At 43.8% G+C, this 12,714-nt stretch overlaps 2 protein-coding genes and 1 long non-coding RNA gene across 3 annotated transcripts in view; all 3 read right to left on the minus strand.

Annotated features, from left to right (window-relative positions):
* Positions 1-3,174, minus strand: part of LOC129848418 (collagen alpha-2(V) chain-like) — a 29,753-nt gene extending 26,579 nt beyond the window's left edge. Inside the window, exons 1-4 of the mRNA XM_055915658.1 lie at positions 3,052-3,174; positions 2,763-2,816; positions 2,562-2,660; positions 2,333-2,386 (exon numbers count right to left, since the gene is read on the minus strand). Of these exons, the coding sequence (XP_055771633.1) occupies positions 2,333-2,386; positions 2,562-2,660; positions 2,763-2,816; positions 3,052-3,174 (330 nt within the window). The remainder of the gene's footprint in view (positions 1-2,332; positions 2,387-2,561; positions 2,661-2,762; positions 2,817-3,051) is intronic.
* Positions 3,175-3,712: 538 nt separating this feature from the next.
* Positions 3,713-4,900, minus strand: LOC129848417 (uncharacterized). Its single transcript, XR_008758502.1, has 3 exons — positions 4,854-4,900; positions 4,028-4,126; positions 3,713-3,767 (listed from the first exon to the last, which is right to left on the minus strand). It is a non-coding gene; the product is annotated as an uncharacterized LOC129848417 (long non-coding RNA).
* A 133-nt stretch (positions 4,901-5,033) lies between these two features.
* On the minus strand, positions 5,034-11,296 carry LOC129848419 (collagen alpha-1(I) chain-like; the record flags this gene model as incomplete). Its single annotated transcript, XM_055915659.1, has 11 exons — positions 5,034-5,213; positions 5,481-5,534; positions 5,898-5,942; positions 6,319-6,372; positions 6,518-6,562; positions 6,829-6,882; positions 7,064-7,117; positions 7,557-7,610; positions 9,330-9,383; positions 11,082-11,135; positions 11,252-11,296. Coding segments are annotated over 11 exons (693 nt in total), but the record flags the coding sequence as incomplete, so codon positions are not given.
* Positions 11,297-12,714: the final 1,418 nt, after the last annotated feature.

Here is a 12,714-nt window from a genome sequence, read left to right on the forward strand (position 1 = left end):
ATCCGTAACCATGGCAGCATCCACATTAATGTAGAAGTGTTCAGAAACATTCTCTTCTTATTTATAGTAAAAGTGACTCCAAAATTACACAATACATTATTCACCATTCATTTCTATTGGGCACAATGTAATCTGAAACACAACCAAAACAAACTGCAAATGCATCCAACAAGACTGTAGAGTCATTGCGTGCTAGGAATATGTGACCAAATACTAAACTTTTGACCTAATTTTAATACACTATAAGTGAATTTGTCCAAATACTTATGACCCCTTCAAATGGGGTACTAGATACATAAAGTGCATTTATTTCAAAACGGTAAAACAGATACTGGTATGTATGAAATCACCTCATATAAAACATTTAAACTCAAATTGACTCCCGAGTGGTGCAGCGGTCTAAGGCAGTGCATCTCAGTGCTAGAGGCGTCACTACAGACCCTGGTTCGATTCTGGGCTGTATCACAACTGGCCGTGATCGGGAGTTCCATAGGGCGGTGCACAATTGTCCGGGTTAGGGGAGGGTTTGGCCGGTGTAGGCCGTCATTGTAAATAAGAATTTGTTCTTAACTGACTTGCCTAGTTAAATAAATATAAAAAAATCCAAAATTCTGTAGTACAGAGCCAAATTAAATGTTTTAACATCACTGTCCAAATGAATAGTGAAGTGAAGAGTCAAGCAGTGAAGTGAAGAGTCAAGCATTTCGCTACACTCGCATTAACATCTGCTAACCATGTGTATGTGACAAATAAATTTGATTTGAATAGGCAGGGGAGTAAATATAAACTCAGCAAAATAAGAAACATCCCTTTTTCAGGACTTTTCAAAGATAATACGTAAAAATCCAAATAACTTCACAGATCTTCATTGTAAAGGTTTAAACACTTTTTCCCATGCTTGTTCAATGAACCACAAACAATTAATGAACATGTACCTGTGAAACGGTCGTTAAGACACTAACAGCTTACAGACGGTAGGCAATTAAGGTCACAGTTATGAAAACTTAGGACAATAAAGAGGCCTTTCTACTGTCTCTGAAAAACACCAAAAGAAAGATGCCCAGGGTCCCTGCTCATCTGCGTGAACGTGCCTTAGGCATGCTGCAAGGAGGAATGAGGACTGATGTGGCCAGGGCAATAAATTGCAATGTCCGTACTGTGAGACGCCTAAGACAGTGCTACAGGGAGACAGGACGGACAGCTGATTGTCCTTGCAGTGGCAGACCACGTGTAACAACACCTGCACAGGATCGGTACATCCAAACATCACACCTGCGGGACAGGTACAGGATGGCAACAACAACTGCCCGAGTTACACCAGGAACGCACAATCCCTCCATCAGTGCTCAGACTGTCCGCAATAGGCCGAGAGAGGCTGGACTGAGGGCGTGTAGGCCTGTTGTAAGGCAGGTCCTCACCAGACATCACCGGCAACAACGTCGCCTATGGGCACAAGCCCACCGTCGCTGGACCTGACGGGACTGGCAAAAAGTGCTCTTCACTGATGAGTCGCGGTTTTGTCTCACCAGGGGTGATGGTCGGATTCGCTTTTATTGTCGAAGGAATGAGCGTTACACCGAGGCCTGTACTCTGGAGCAGGATCGATTTGGAGGTGGAGGGTCCGTCATGGTCTGGGGCGACGTGTCACAGCATCATCGGACTGAGCTTGTCATTGCAGGCAATCTCAACGCTGTGCGTTACAGGGAAGACATCCTCCTCCCTCATGTGGTACCCTTCCTGCAGGCTCATCCTGACATGTCCCTCCAGCATGACAATGCCACCAGCCATACTTCTCATTCTGTGCGTGATTTCCTGCAAGACAGGAATGTCAGTGTTCTGCCATGGCCAGCGAAGAGCCCGGATCTCAATCCTATTGAGCACGTCTGGGACCTGTTGGATCGGAGGGTGAGGGCAGGGCCATTCCCCCCAGAAATGTCCGGGAACTTGCAGGTGCCTTGGTGGAAGAGTGGGGTAACATCTCACAGCAAGAACTGGCAAATCTGGTGCAGTCCATGAGGAGGAGTTGCGTTGCAGTACTTAATGCAGCTGGTGGCCACACCAGATACTGACTGTTATTTTTGATTTTGACCCACCCCTTTGTTCAGGGACACATTATTCAATTTCTGTTCGTCACATGTCTGTGGAACTTGTTCAGTTTATGTATCAGTTGTTGAATCTTGTTATGTTCATACAAATATTTAGACGTGTTAATAAGTTTGCTGAAAATAAATGCAATTTACAATGAGGGGACGTTTCTTTTTTTGCTGAGTTTATATATATATAAATAAATGGGTAGGGGAGTATATATATTTCCTGACTCATATCCACACACCATTGGTCCTTGGTGTCCCTCAGGACCCTGGGAGCCGAGAAGACCCGACAGACCCTGAGGAAAGAAAAGGGAGGATTTTAATAAAATGTTGACTCTTTTTTAGGTGGTTCTGTTCATGTACTTCTCATGTCTGTTTCATCTAGGATCAACATAAGCGTGATGATCACCACAAAGGAATTTTCTTCTGTGATAGAGAATGCTGACGAGAGGTAGAGGTGTGTTATCTCACCCGTGCCCCTGGAAGACCTGGCTCTCCAGTGCGTCCTGGGTCACCATCAGCACCTTTGGCACCAGATGACCCACCCAGTCCTCGCTCACCTTGGGCACCCTGATCACAGAATGGAGTGTGGCGTTTGAATGGCATAATATTATTATTCAATGACTTAACCCGGCTGACTTATTCTATAGATTGAAAGAGAAATCAACTTACCTTTTGACCAGGTAGCCCATCCTGACCAGGAAAACCTCTACTGCCAGGAGCACCCTGGAAATTACACATTGGTTTTAACAGAATTTGCTAAATGGTTTTGATTTTAATCAAATAATTTTACTGTTTGCTGTTATTGAATGTACTGAGGAAAGACAGAGAGAGAAAGAGAGAAAGAGAGAGAGAGAGAGAGAGAGAGAGAGAGAGAGAGAGAGAGAGAAAGAAAGAGAGAATGAGAGACAAGAGACAGAGACAGACAAAGTTCTTGTAGTGAGTGAAAGAGCTGATTTACTCTCTCTCCATTGGGTCCAGCGGCGCCTGAAGTCCCGGCGTCACCCCGTTCTCCCCTCTTCCCCTCCTCTCCCATGGGACCCAGTGCTCCATGATCACCAGGTGCACCCTGCAATGACGTCATAATCAAACAAGATGGCTGCCACATCATACATTAGTGTTTGTTATATTTTACTCTATGGCCTTTAAAGAACACCATAAAATGAATTGAATATATTGTAGTTGCACTCAACTTTGGGTGTGGATAAACGTACTTGTCCCTAGGAGCATCAAACTGCTCAACATGCACTAAGCACTTTAAAGCTGGTCTAGACTGATGGAATAGCCAAGTGGAAAATGTTGCTACCCTTGATGTTGTCTTTAACTCATTGCTCGATAATGCAAGAGACATTTCTGTCAAAGGCCCAATAAATGAACAAGCTGAACTTTGGAGGAAGGCTCAGATAGATATGTACCCCATTCAGAAAGAAACCAGCGCCAGCATGACCTGCCTTTCAACATAACCTGCCTTACAACATAACCTGCCTTTCAACGTCACCTGCCTTTCAACATCACCTGCCTTTCTACGTCACATGCATGTGTTGAAAGGCAGGTTGTTGCTATTGTACATTATTAAACCATGGAATTAGAGATACATTCATTATGACGGATTGTATATCTTACAGATTCTCCTTTGAATCCAGCCTCTCCTTTGAATCCGGGAACGCCTAAATCACCCTTGTGAGAAGAGAAGAATATGATGGATAGATGTTTCACATGACATTGTTTTTCAAGTCTACTGACAATGTACGATCTCAAGGTTTGAGAGCTAGCTTTTCCTGACGGCGTTATGAACATGTAGCCATATGATAGCATTTTAACTGGAGCATGGAAACCAGCAGTAGTTCCTATGACCTTTGTAACAGCTAGGGACCTGACAACCATTCTTGAGCCAAACAATGAAATGAGTGGTCAAAATTAAACAACAAATCTCTTACCAGTTGGCCCTTAGGCCCGGGCAGTCCAGTGGTTCCCTGTGGTCCGGGGGGCCCCGCGGGGCCAAGCAGTCCAGTCAGACCCTGGATACCTGGAGCTCCCTGGCGTAGAAATCACATCATTATGCAAAAAATAGGTATCTAACCTGTGTTCACCCATTGACATCAATGAATGACTTGTCTTACAGGACAGGCTGCCTTTTTGTCTCTTTGACTCTGTACCAGGGCCCATTCTAACAGGACAAGCTGTAGTCTACTGTCTCTGTGACTCTGTACCAGGGCCCATTCTGACAGGACAAACTGTAGTCTACTGTCTCTGTGACTCTGTGCCAGGGCCCATTCTGACAGGACAAACTGTAGTCTACTGTCTCTGTGACTCTGTACCAGGGCCCATTCTGACAGGACAAACTGTAGTCAACTGTCTCTGTGACTCTGTACCAGGGCCCATTCTAACAGGACAAGCTGTAGTCTACTGTCTCTGTGACTGTACCAGGGCCCATTCTAACAGGACAGGCTGTAGTCTACTGTCTCTGTGACTCTGTACCAGGGCCCATTCTAACAGGACAGGCTGTAGTCTACTGTCTCTGTGACTCTGTACCAGGGCCCATTCTAACAGGACAGGCTGTAGTCTACTGTCCAGACAGCATGGCATGTCGGGGCCAACACCCTGTTACATACATTCAAGGATTTTACATAATACATAATAATGAATAATACATCAGATATTAATATTTGGATGATTGGAAGGTGAGAGATATATTAGATTGAAGGAAGTAGCTGAAAAAGGAGATGAACAAGGAGAGATGAAAGTAGGTGAAGTTATACATACGGATGGTCCTTTGGCTCCGGCAGCACCCTCTGTTCCTGTTGGACCCTACAGAAATCAACATGTTTTTTATGTCATTTTTTAAAACTTAATTTAACCCGACAAGTCAGTTAAGCATAAAATGTACTTTCAATGGACGTTTCAATCAGAAACCAGATTCAGGAACATTTTCAGTGAATCAGTCTACACCCTGAAGTGGTGAGTTGTTGATAGTACAGTTACCGTAGGTGTAGAGATTATTAGCATCATGAAATAGCCAAACACCTGAATTCCCGTAGCTCCAGCCAATCCCACGCGTCCGGCCTCGCCTCTTGGTCCTTGCTGGCCCCCTGTTCCTCGTGCTCCTTGGGGCCCTGGTTGCCCCTGGAGACAACAGTGTCACAGTCAGAGTGTGTTTACATGCACTCTAATCAACCGTTGTTGAACAGATGCATAGCTCATAATGAACAAACACCCTCATAAAAACACCCTCATATAAACATCTTTATCGGAATAGAGTAGTCCGAATGGGCCTGTTTAGAATGAAATGTAATTCTGAGGGGGAAGGACTGGGTTATACGTTTGAGTCACCAATATGTAGTACATGGCTGGTGTGAAGAAGAGGACTATTAAAGAATGAACAGTACTCACCTTTATACCTGGACTACCTGGGAATCCTAGAGCTCCAGTGATCCCCATAGGACCCTAGAATCACATCACATCCAAGATGGTTGGTTGGTACAGTAGGCTGCATGTCATCCACACCTGGGGCTGTATCCAAAATGGCCCCTTATTCCCTTCACACTATAGACACTATATAGGAAATAGGGAGCCATTTTGGACACACTTCTGGTGTTGGTTAGTACTGAAAACATCACTTTTTCCCAGTTAACATCACTGCTGATTTGTAAATGTATAACACTTTTATACTGGCTTTCAGGAAAATAGTGTATTTTGAGTAGATACAGTGTTGCTTTTCATTTGTTATATTGAATTTGTAATACTGATTTGTGTATTATAATAATTTGATATGAAGGGTGATGTTTTGTTGGATGTTAGAGGTCGTACCTGTGGTCCTGCTTTCCCAATATGTCCAGATTCACCACGTTTCCCCTGTATGGAGAGAGATGCACAACTGAAAGAAGATTTGACAAATTCACCTCTATCATCTCATCATCAATGCACATCACCATAGGAGGACAGTGGCAGCATAGGCTGTCATTGTAAGCCAGGATGTCATTGTAAATAAGAATTTGTTCTTAATTGACTCGCCTGGATAAATCAAAAATAAAAACAAAGGTTACAACATGTGTCACTGATAAGCCAAAACAAAACATTTTGAACCTACATATAAACCAATGATGCCTCATGCCACATGTTGAATAAGAACTGACCTCAGATCAATTTAATTCAGGTGGGCAATCAATGGATTGAGGAGACGGAGCTGTGTAATGTAGAGTTATAGTAGTAGTAGTCATATCTCTCTTACCACAGGTCCAGTTGTGCCACTCCTTCCTCTCTCCCCTTGCATTCCTGCTGGACCCTACAATATATAGTATCGTGTTTCACATAATATTACACTCCTCACTAATAGATTGGACACATAACAGGGTATTTACAGCTATTAGTGTGTGTGAGTAACAGGTGTTACAATCATATAATCATTTAACTAATTGATTATGACCTACCGCAGGACCAGGGGGCCCCATTCCACCAGGAGTACCTGATGGGCCCTGTAAAATAACACACACACACACACACACACACACACACACACACACACACACACACACACACACACACACACACACACACACACACACACACACACACACACACACACACACACACACACACACACACACACACACACACACACAGAGAGAGAGAGAGAGAGAGTCACGATATGTGCAGCAATTTCAAACAGAAACAGATCATTTTTAGATACTAACCTTGCGAAGCAGCACAAATATACAGATATGCATGATGATGAGTTTACCTTTGACCCAGCAGCACCAGATTGACCTCTCGCTCCTAGAAGACCTGCATGACCCTGTTGATGAGACATTAGCTCATCAGTTCTGATCAGGTCTGTTCTAGGCTCTAACGAATCTCACAGAAGTTCATAACAGCACAGTGCCAAGTTAACTATTTAAAGAACTGTACATGCAGCCATGCTTCAAACTACAGTACAGAGATATGAGCATTGTGATCATCCATGTGCTGCTGCTGACCTTAAGGCCTTTCAGTCCAGGGAGACCTGGCAGTCCTGGGAAACCTCTGGCACCCTGGAAATCACCACATTTAATCACTGTTTGACTTTCACATGTATAAGTACATACAGTGGCCCCATTAAAACAACAGTCTATTCTAGTTGTGGACTATTGTTCATTGGTTTTACTTACAAAATGAAGACTATTCAAGTTTAGGTTGAAGGCAATGGTACCTGCTTTCTTAACTAAGTACAGTTGGATGGGAAAATAAAGCACATCCATCCACAGTCTTACAACTCACTCTAATCATATGGAAATTGTTGTAAGTGGCATAATCAAAATCTTAAAATGTCTATCATAAAAGAAGTCTGTAATTAATTGTGTTTTTGCGAATGCCTTTGCATTCAACTGTCATTTGATTTGCAGTGACAGAGGAAGACATTCAATACAGATAATTGGTTGTTTGAAAGCTGACAGATAGTTGGTATCAGTTGAAAGACAGTTTGTTACTTACGGCAGATCCAGCGGCTCCTGTATCTCCATCTATTCCGGTTGGGCCAGATTCTCCCTGTGAAGGGAAAACATCATATTCACATAACATTCTCAGCTGCTAGAAGACATTACAGTACAGGTAGGTAACAAATAGTGGTAATTTTCACTCTCTCAGATGTAGACAAACAGCATTTCCCTTACAACAAAAGATTGCGGTTTTGAAACTGCAGTAAAAGTGACTTAATTGCAGTCAACTGTGGTATTTTGGATGCAGTGATTGCAGTTATACTGCACTGTCACTGCAATTACACTACAAAATTACTGTAGTAAAAAAGACTGATTTATTTTGGACGCCGTATTTGCAGCCTACTACCGTTATATTGCAGTCTAACTACAGTTATATTACAGTGTACTGCTGTTATACTGCACTCTGACTGCAATATCTTTTCATAAGGGTTCAACAGATGAACAGCACTTCAGAAAGGTAAACAAACAGCACTCCAACATAATGTCAAAGTGATTCTGGATGGGTGTGTAAAGCCTAGATGTTCAATGCAGTAAAGGTTGATGTAGAACAAAGATTATAAATAACATCTAAATCTCCATGTTGGGTTCGCTTAAGTGACATGCCCAAGAAGCTGGTGTTTGGAGGTGTCGCCACTTCCGCCGAAGTTGGTGCCTCTCCTTGTTCGGGCGGCGTTCGGCGGTCGTCTTCACCGGCTTTCTAGCTGCCACCGATCCATGTTTCTGTTTTCCATTTGTTATGTCTTGAGTGTACACACCTGGTTCCCATGAAGTTATTATTATTTCCCTATTTAACCCTCTGGTTGCCATGATGTTTTGTGCGTGATTACTCCTGGTTTGTGTTAGTCGTGTGTGTTAGGGTTGTTATCCCTGCGTGGATTATTTGGGCTGATTTATTTTTCACAGTAAAGTACGTCATTTACTCAGTTCTGTGTCCTGCTCTTGACTCCGTCCTCACCTCTGCACAACTGACATATGACAGGAGGACATATTGCCACGGTTCGTCTCGGGCCTTCAAACCAAGCCAATGTATCCTCCAAACACCAGCTTCAAAGTCATTACCACCGTTGTATAATCCTGAACAATGGTGTGTTAGGCAGTTTAGTGTTGTCTAATAGTCTAGAGGTTTAATTGTCACTTGGCATTATAACATCTCCGATAAGGGTTAAAAAAAAAGAGTTAATGACACAACATGGCATGTTAGTGCAGAGTTAGACACACCAAGGTATTGGTGCTAATGTAGCCTGCACTAACAAGTTTTTCAACCCGCGCCTATTGAAGAAAGTATGCAGAGCTACCTACAATCTACATTAGCATCAAGATATTACACTTCCATAACATTTGTATCTGTTTTGATCAGTGGCATCCATGGTCTTTGGCTGTGTCCTACTTACTTTGGCTTGTCTACTACTTACTAAAACAATGTTCGGTGCAATCAATCAATCAATCAATCCAATGTATTTATAAAGCCCTTTTACATCAGCTGATGTCACCAAGTGCTGTACAGAAACCCAGCCTAAAACCCCAAACAGCAAGCAATGCAGATGTAGAAGCACGGTGGCTAGGAAAAACTCTGCACTAATCTTACTACATACTATGAAGGAACATATGCAGAAAGCAACCAATATCAACATACCAGGCTCATTGATACTCAGAAGACGTCATATCTAATGTGGTTGTTCCTCACCACTGGCCCTATGGGTCCTGGTCAAAAGTATTGCACTATATAGGGAACAGGGACATGGACTCTGTTGGAGTGTAGAGTACCTACATCTGGTCCTGGTTTTCCTGGTGGGCCCTCAGGTCCTCTGGAACCAAAGCCACCCTGTATGAAAACAACATGTCCAATCACACACAGTCAATACAACATATAGCTCTGGTGTAACACCTCAAGACAGACTGTGATTGGTAGATATTGGTGTAACACATCAATACAGTGTGTGATTGGTAGATATTGGTGTAACACCTCAATACAGTGTGTGATTGGTAGATATTGGTGTAACACCTCAATACAGTGTGTGATTGGTAGATATTGGTGTAACACCTCAATACAGTGTGTGATTGGTAGATATTGGTGTAACACCTCAATACAGTGTGTGATTGGTAGATAATGGTGCAACACCTCAATACAGTGTGTGATTGGTAGATATTGGTGTAACACCTCAATACAGTGTGTGATTGGTAGAAATTGGTGTAACACCTCAAGACAGACTGTGATTGGTAGATATCGGTGTTACACCTCAATACAGTGTGTGATTGGTAGATATTGGTGTAAAACCTCAAGACGGTGTGTGATTGGTAGATATTGGTAAACAGTGTGTGATTGGTAGATATTGGTGTAACACCTCAATACAGTGTGTGATTGGTAGATATTGGTGTAACACATCAATATGGTGTGTGATTGGTAGATATTGGTGTAACACCTCAATATGGTGTGTGATTGGTAGATATTGGTGTAACACATCAATACAGTGTGTGATTGGTAGATATTGGTGTAACACATCAATATGGTGTGTGATTGGTAGATATTGGTGTAACACCTCAAGACAGACTGTGATTGGTAGATATCGGTGTAACACCTCAAGACAGTGTGTGAATGGTAGATATTGGTGTAACACATCAATACAGTGTGTGATTGGTAGATATTGGTGTAACACCTCAATACAGTGTGTGATTGGTAGATATTGGTGTAACACCTCAATACAGTGTGTGATTGGTAGATATTGGTAAACAGTGTGTGATTGGTAGATATTGGTGTAACACCTCAATACAGTGTGTGATTGGTAGATATTGGTGTAACACATCAATATGGTGTGTGATTGGTAGATATTGGTGTAACACCTCAATATGGTGTGTGATTGGTAGATATTGGTGTAACACCTCAATACAGTGTGTGATTGGTAGATATTGGTGTAACACATCAATATGGTGTGTGATTGGTAGATATTGGTGTAACACCTCAATATGGTGTGTGATTGGTAGATATTGGTGTAACACCTCAATATGGTGTGAGAGTGTAGCGGAGGTAGTTCAGTGATCCAAGCTGGTGTGATGATGATAACTTTGCCTGAGAACTGAAGACTGTGTTAGCTCCCTGAGATAATGCCTAAACCAGGAAGATTAGTCAGTTGATTCAGCCGCGGTATGATTTTTTATTGAGCGGATGGTCAGGAACATAATTACAAATAATTTGTAGACTGCAAATTGACATCAAGAAGCCCAAACAGATACAAATATTTGACCAAAAAAATAATAATTTCTAACCTTGCTTACATTTGAATGCAATCACAAACTGTTAAACTCTATATTATGCGCGCGAATACTTTGGAACCGATTTCTGATTTCCGTGGGCCGCCAGTTGGGAAACAATGGCCTTTTTTTGTTGAGTTAGCTCCCTGTGCTAATGCCTAGGCTTTAGCTCAATGGGGTAACAGTCTTCAAGCATGTAGGTGACCAGGATTCAAACCCAGTCAAAAAAAGCATCAGAGAGATGACTAATGCAGAGATTATGCATGGTTCTTACCATGGATCCTGGGTCTCCAACGTCTCCTGGGGCCCCCTGCCCCCCTGTAGGTCCCTACGAGACAGGGAGGAAAAGGAAATTATCACATGTCTGTCTGTTTACTTACAGAAATGATCTCCAGTAAGAACTGATGTCTGAAAGGTAGATATAGTCGACCATCTTTGACTTACTGGTTGACCGGACGGTCCAGGAGGCCCTCTTGGTCCTGCTTCACCCTAAAATATACATGGAGACAACATACAGAGACAGAGTAATGAGTAATGTAGGCACAAACGTAAATGAACTGTCGTTCAATCAAGCCCGCCAAAGACAATGTATAAGACAGGATGCAGCTGGAACGGAGCTGTCACGTTCCTGACCTATTTCTGTTAGTTTGTATGTGTTAGTTGGTCAGGACGTGAGTTTGGGTGGGCATTCTATGTTGTGTGTTTCTATGTTGGTTTAGGGTTGCCTGGTATGGCTCTTAATTAGAGGCAGGTGTTTTGCGTTACTCTAATTAAGAGTCATATTTAGGTAGGTCGTTTCACTGTGTTCGTGGTGGGTGGTTGTCTCCTGTGTCAGTGTTTGTCGCACCATACAGGACTGTTTCGGTTTGTTTGTTCATCGTTAATTTATGTGTAGGCTATTTTCCCTGTTCGTGCGTTATTCGTGTTATGTGAGTCCGTCGTTCAGGTCTGTCTACACCGTTTGTTGTTTTGTTAGTTTATTAGTCAAGTTCGTGTTTTCGTGTTATTCTTTAATAAATTATGTCTTCAAACTCCGCTGCATTTTGGTTCCCTCACTACTCCTCCTTTTCGGTTGAAGAGGTGGACCGCCGTTACAGAACCACCCACCGATCCAGAACCAAGCGGCGCGAAGTCGAGCAGGATTATACACAGGACTACTGGACTTGGGAGGACGAGCTGGATGGTAAAGGTCCTTGGGCTCAACCAGGGGAGTATCGCCGCCCCAAAGCTGAGCTGGAGGCAGCGAAAGCAGAGAGACGGAGATATGAGGAGGCAGCAAGGAAGCAAGGCTGGAGACCGGAATATCAAGCCCAAAACCGGCGTTATGAGGGGACGCGTCTAGCACGGAAGCCCGAAAAGCCCGTGAGTACCACCCAAAAATTTCTTGGGGGGGGGGAGGGGGGGGGGGGGCTAAGAGGTAGTGGGCCGAGGGCAGGTAGGAGACCTGCGCCCACTTCCCAGGCTTACCGTGGAGAGCGGGAGTACGGGCAGGCGCCGTGTTACGCAGTAGAGCGCACGGTGTCTCCTGTACGAGTGCATAGCCCAGTGCGGGTTATTCCACCTCCCCGCACTGGTAGGGCTAGATTTGGGCATTGAGCCAGGTGTCATGAGGCCAGCTCAACGCGTCTGGTCTCCAGTGCGTCTCCTCGGGCCGGCTTACATGACACCAGCCTTACTCATGGTGTCCCCGGTTCGCCTACATAGCCCGGTGCGGGTTATTCCACCTCCCCGCACTGGTCGGGCGACGGGGAGCATTCAACCAGGTAAGGTTGGGCAGGCTCGGTGCTCAAGGGAGCCAGTACGCCTTCACGGTCCGGTATTTCCGGCACTACCTCCCCGCCCCAGCCCAGTACCACCAGTGCCTACACTACGCACCAGGCTTCCAGTGCGTTTTCAGAGTCCTGTTC

The sequence above is a fragment of the Salvelinus fontinalis genome, unplaced genomic scaffold (genome assembly GCF_029448725.1).
Source record: "Salvelinus fontinalis isolate EN_2023a unplaced genomic scaffold, ASM2944872v1 scaffold_1030, whole genome shotgun sequence".
NCBI lineage: Eukaryota > Metazoa > Chordata > Actinopteri > Salmoniformes > Salmonidae > Salvelinus > Salvelinus fontinalis.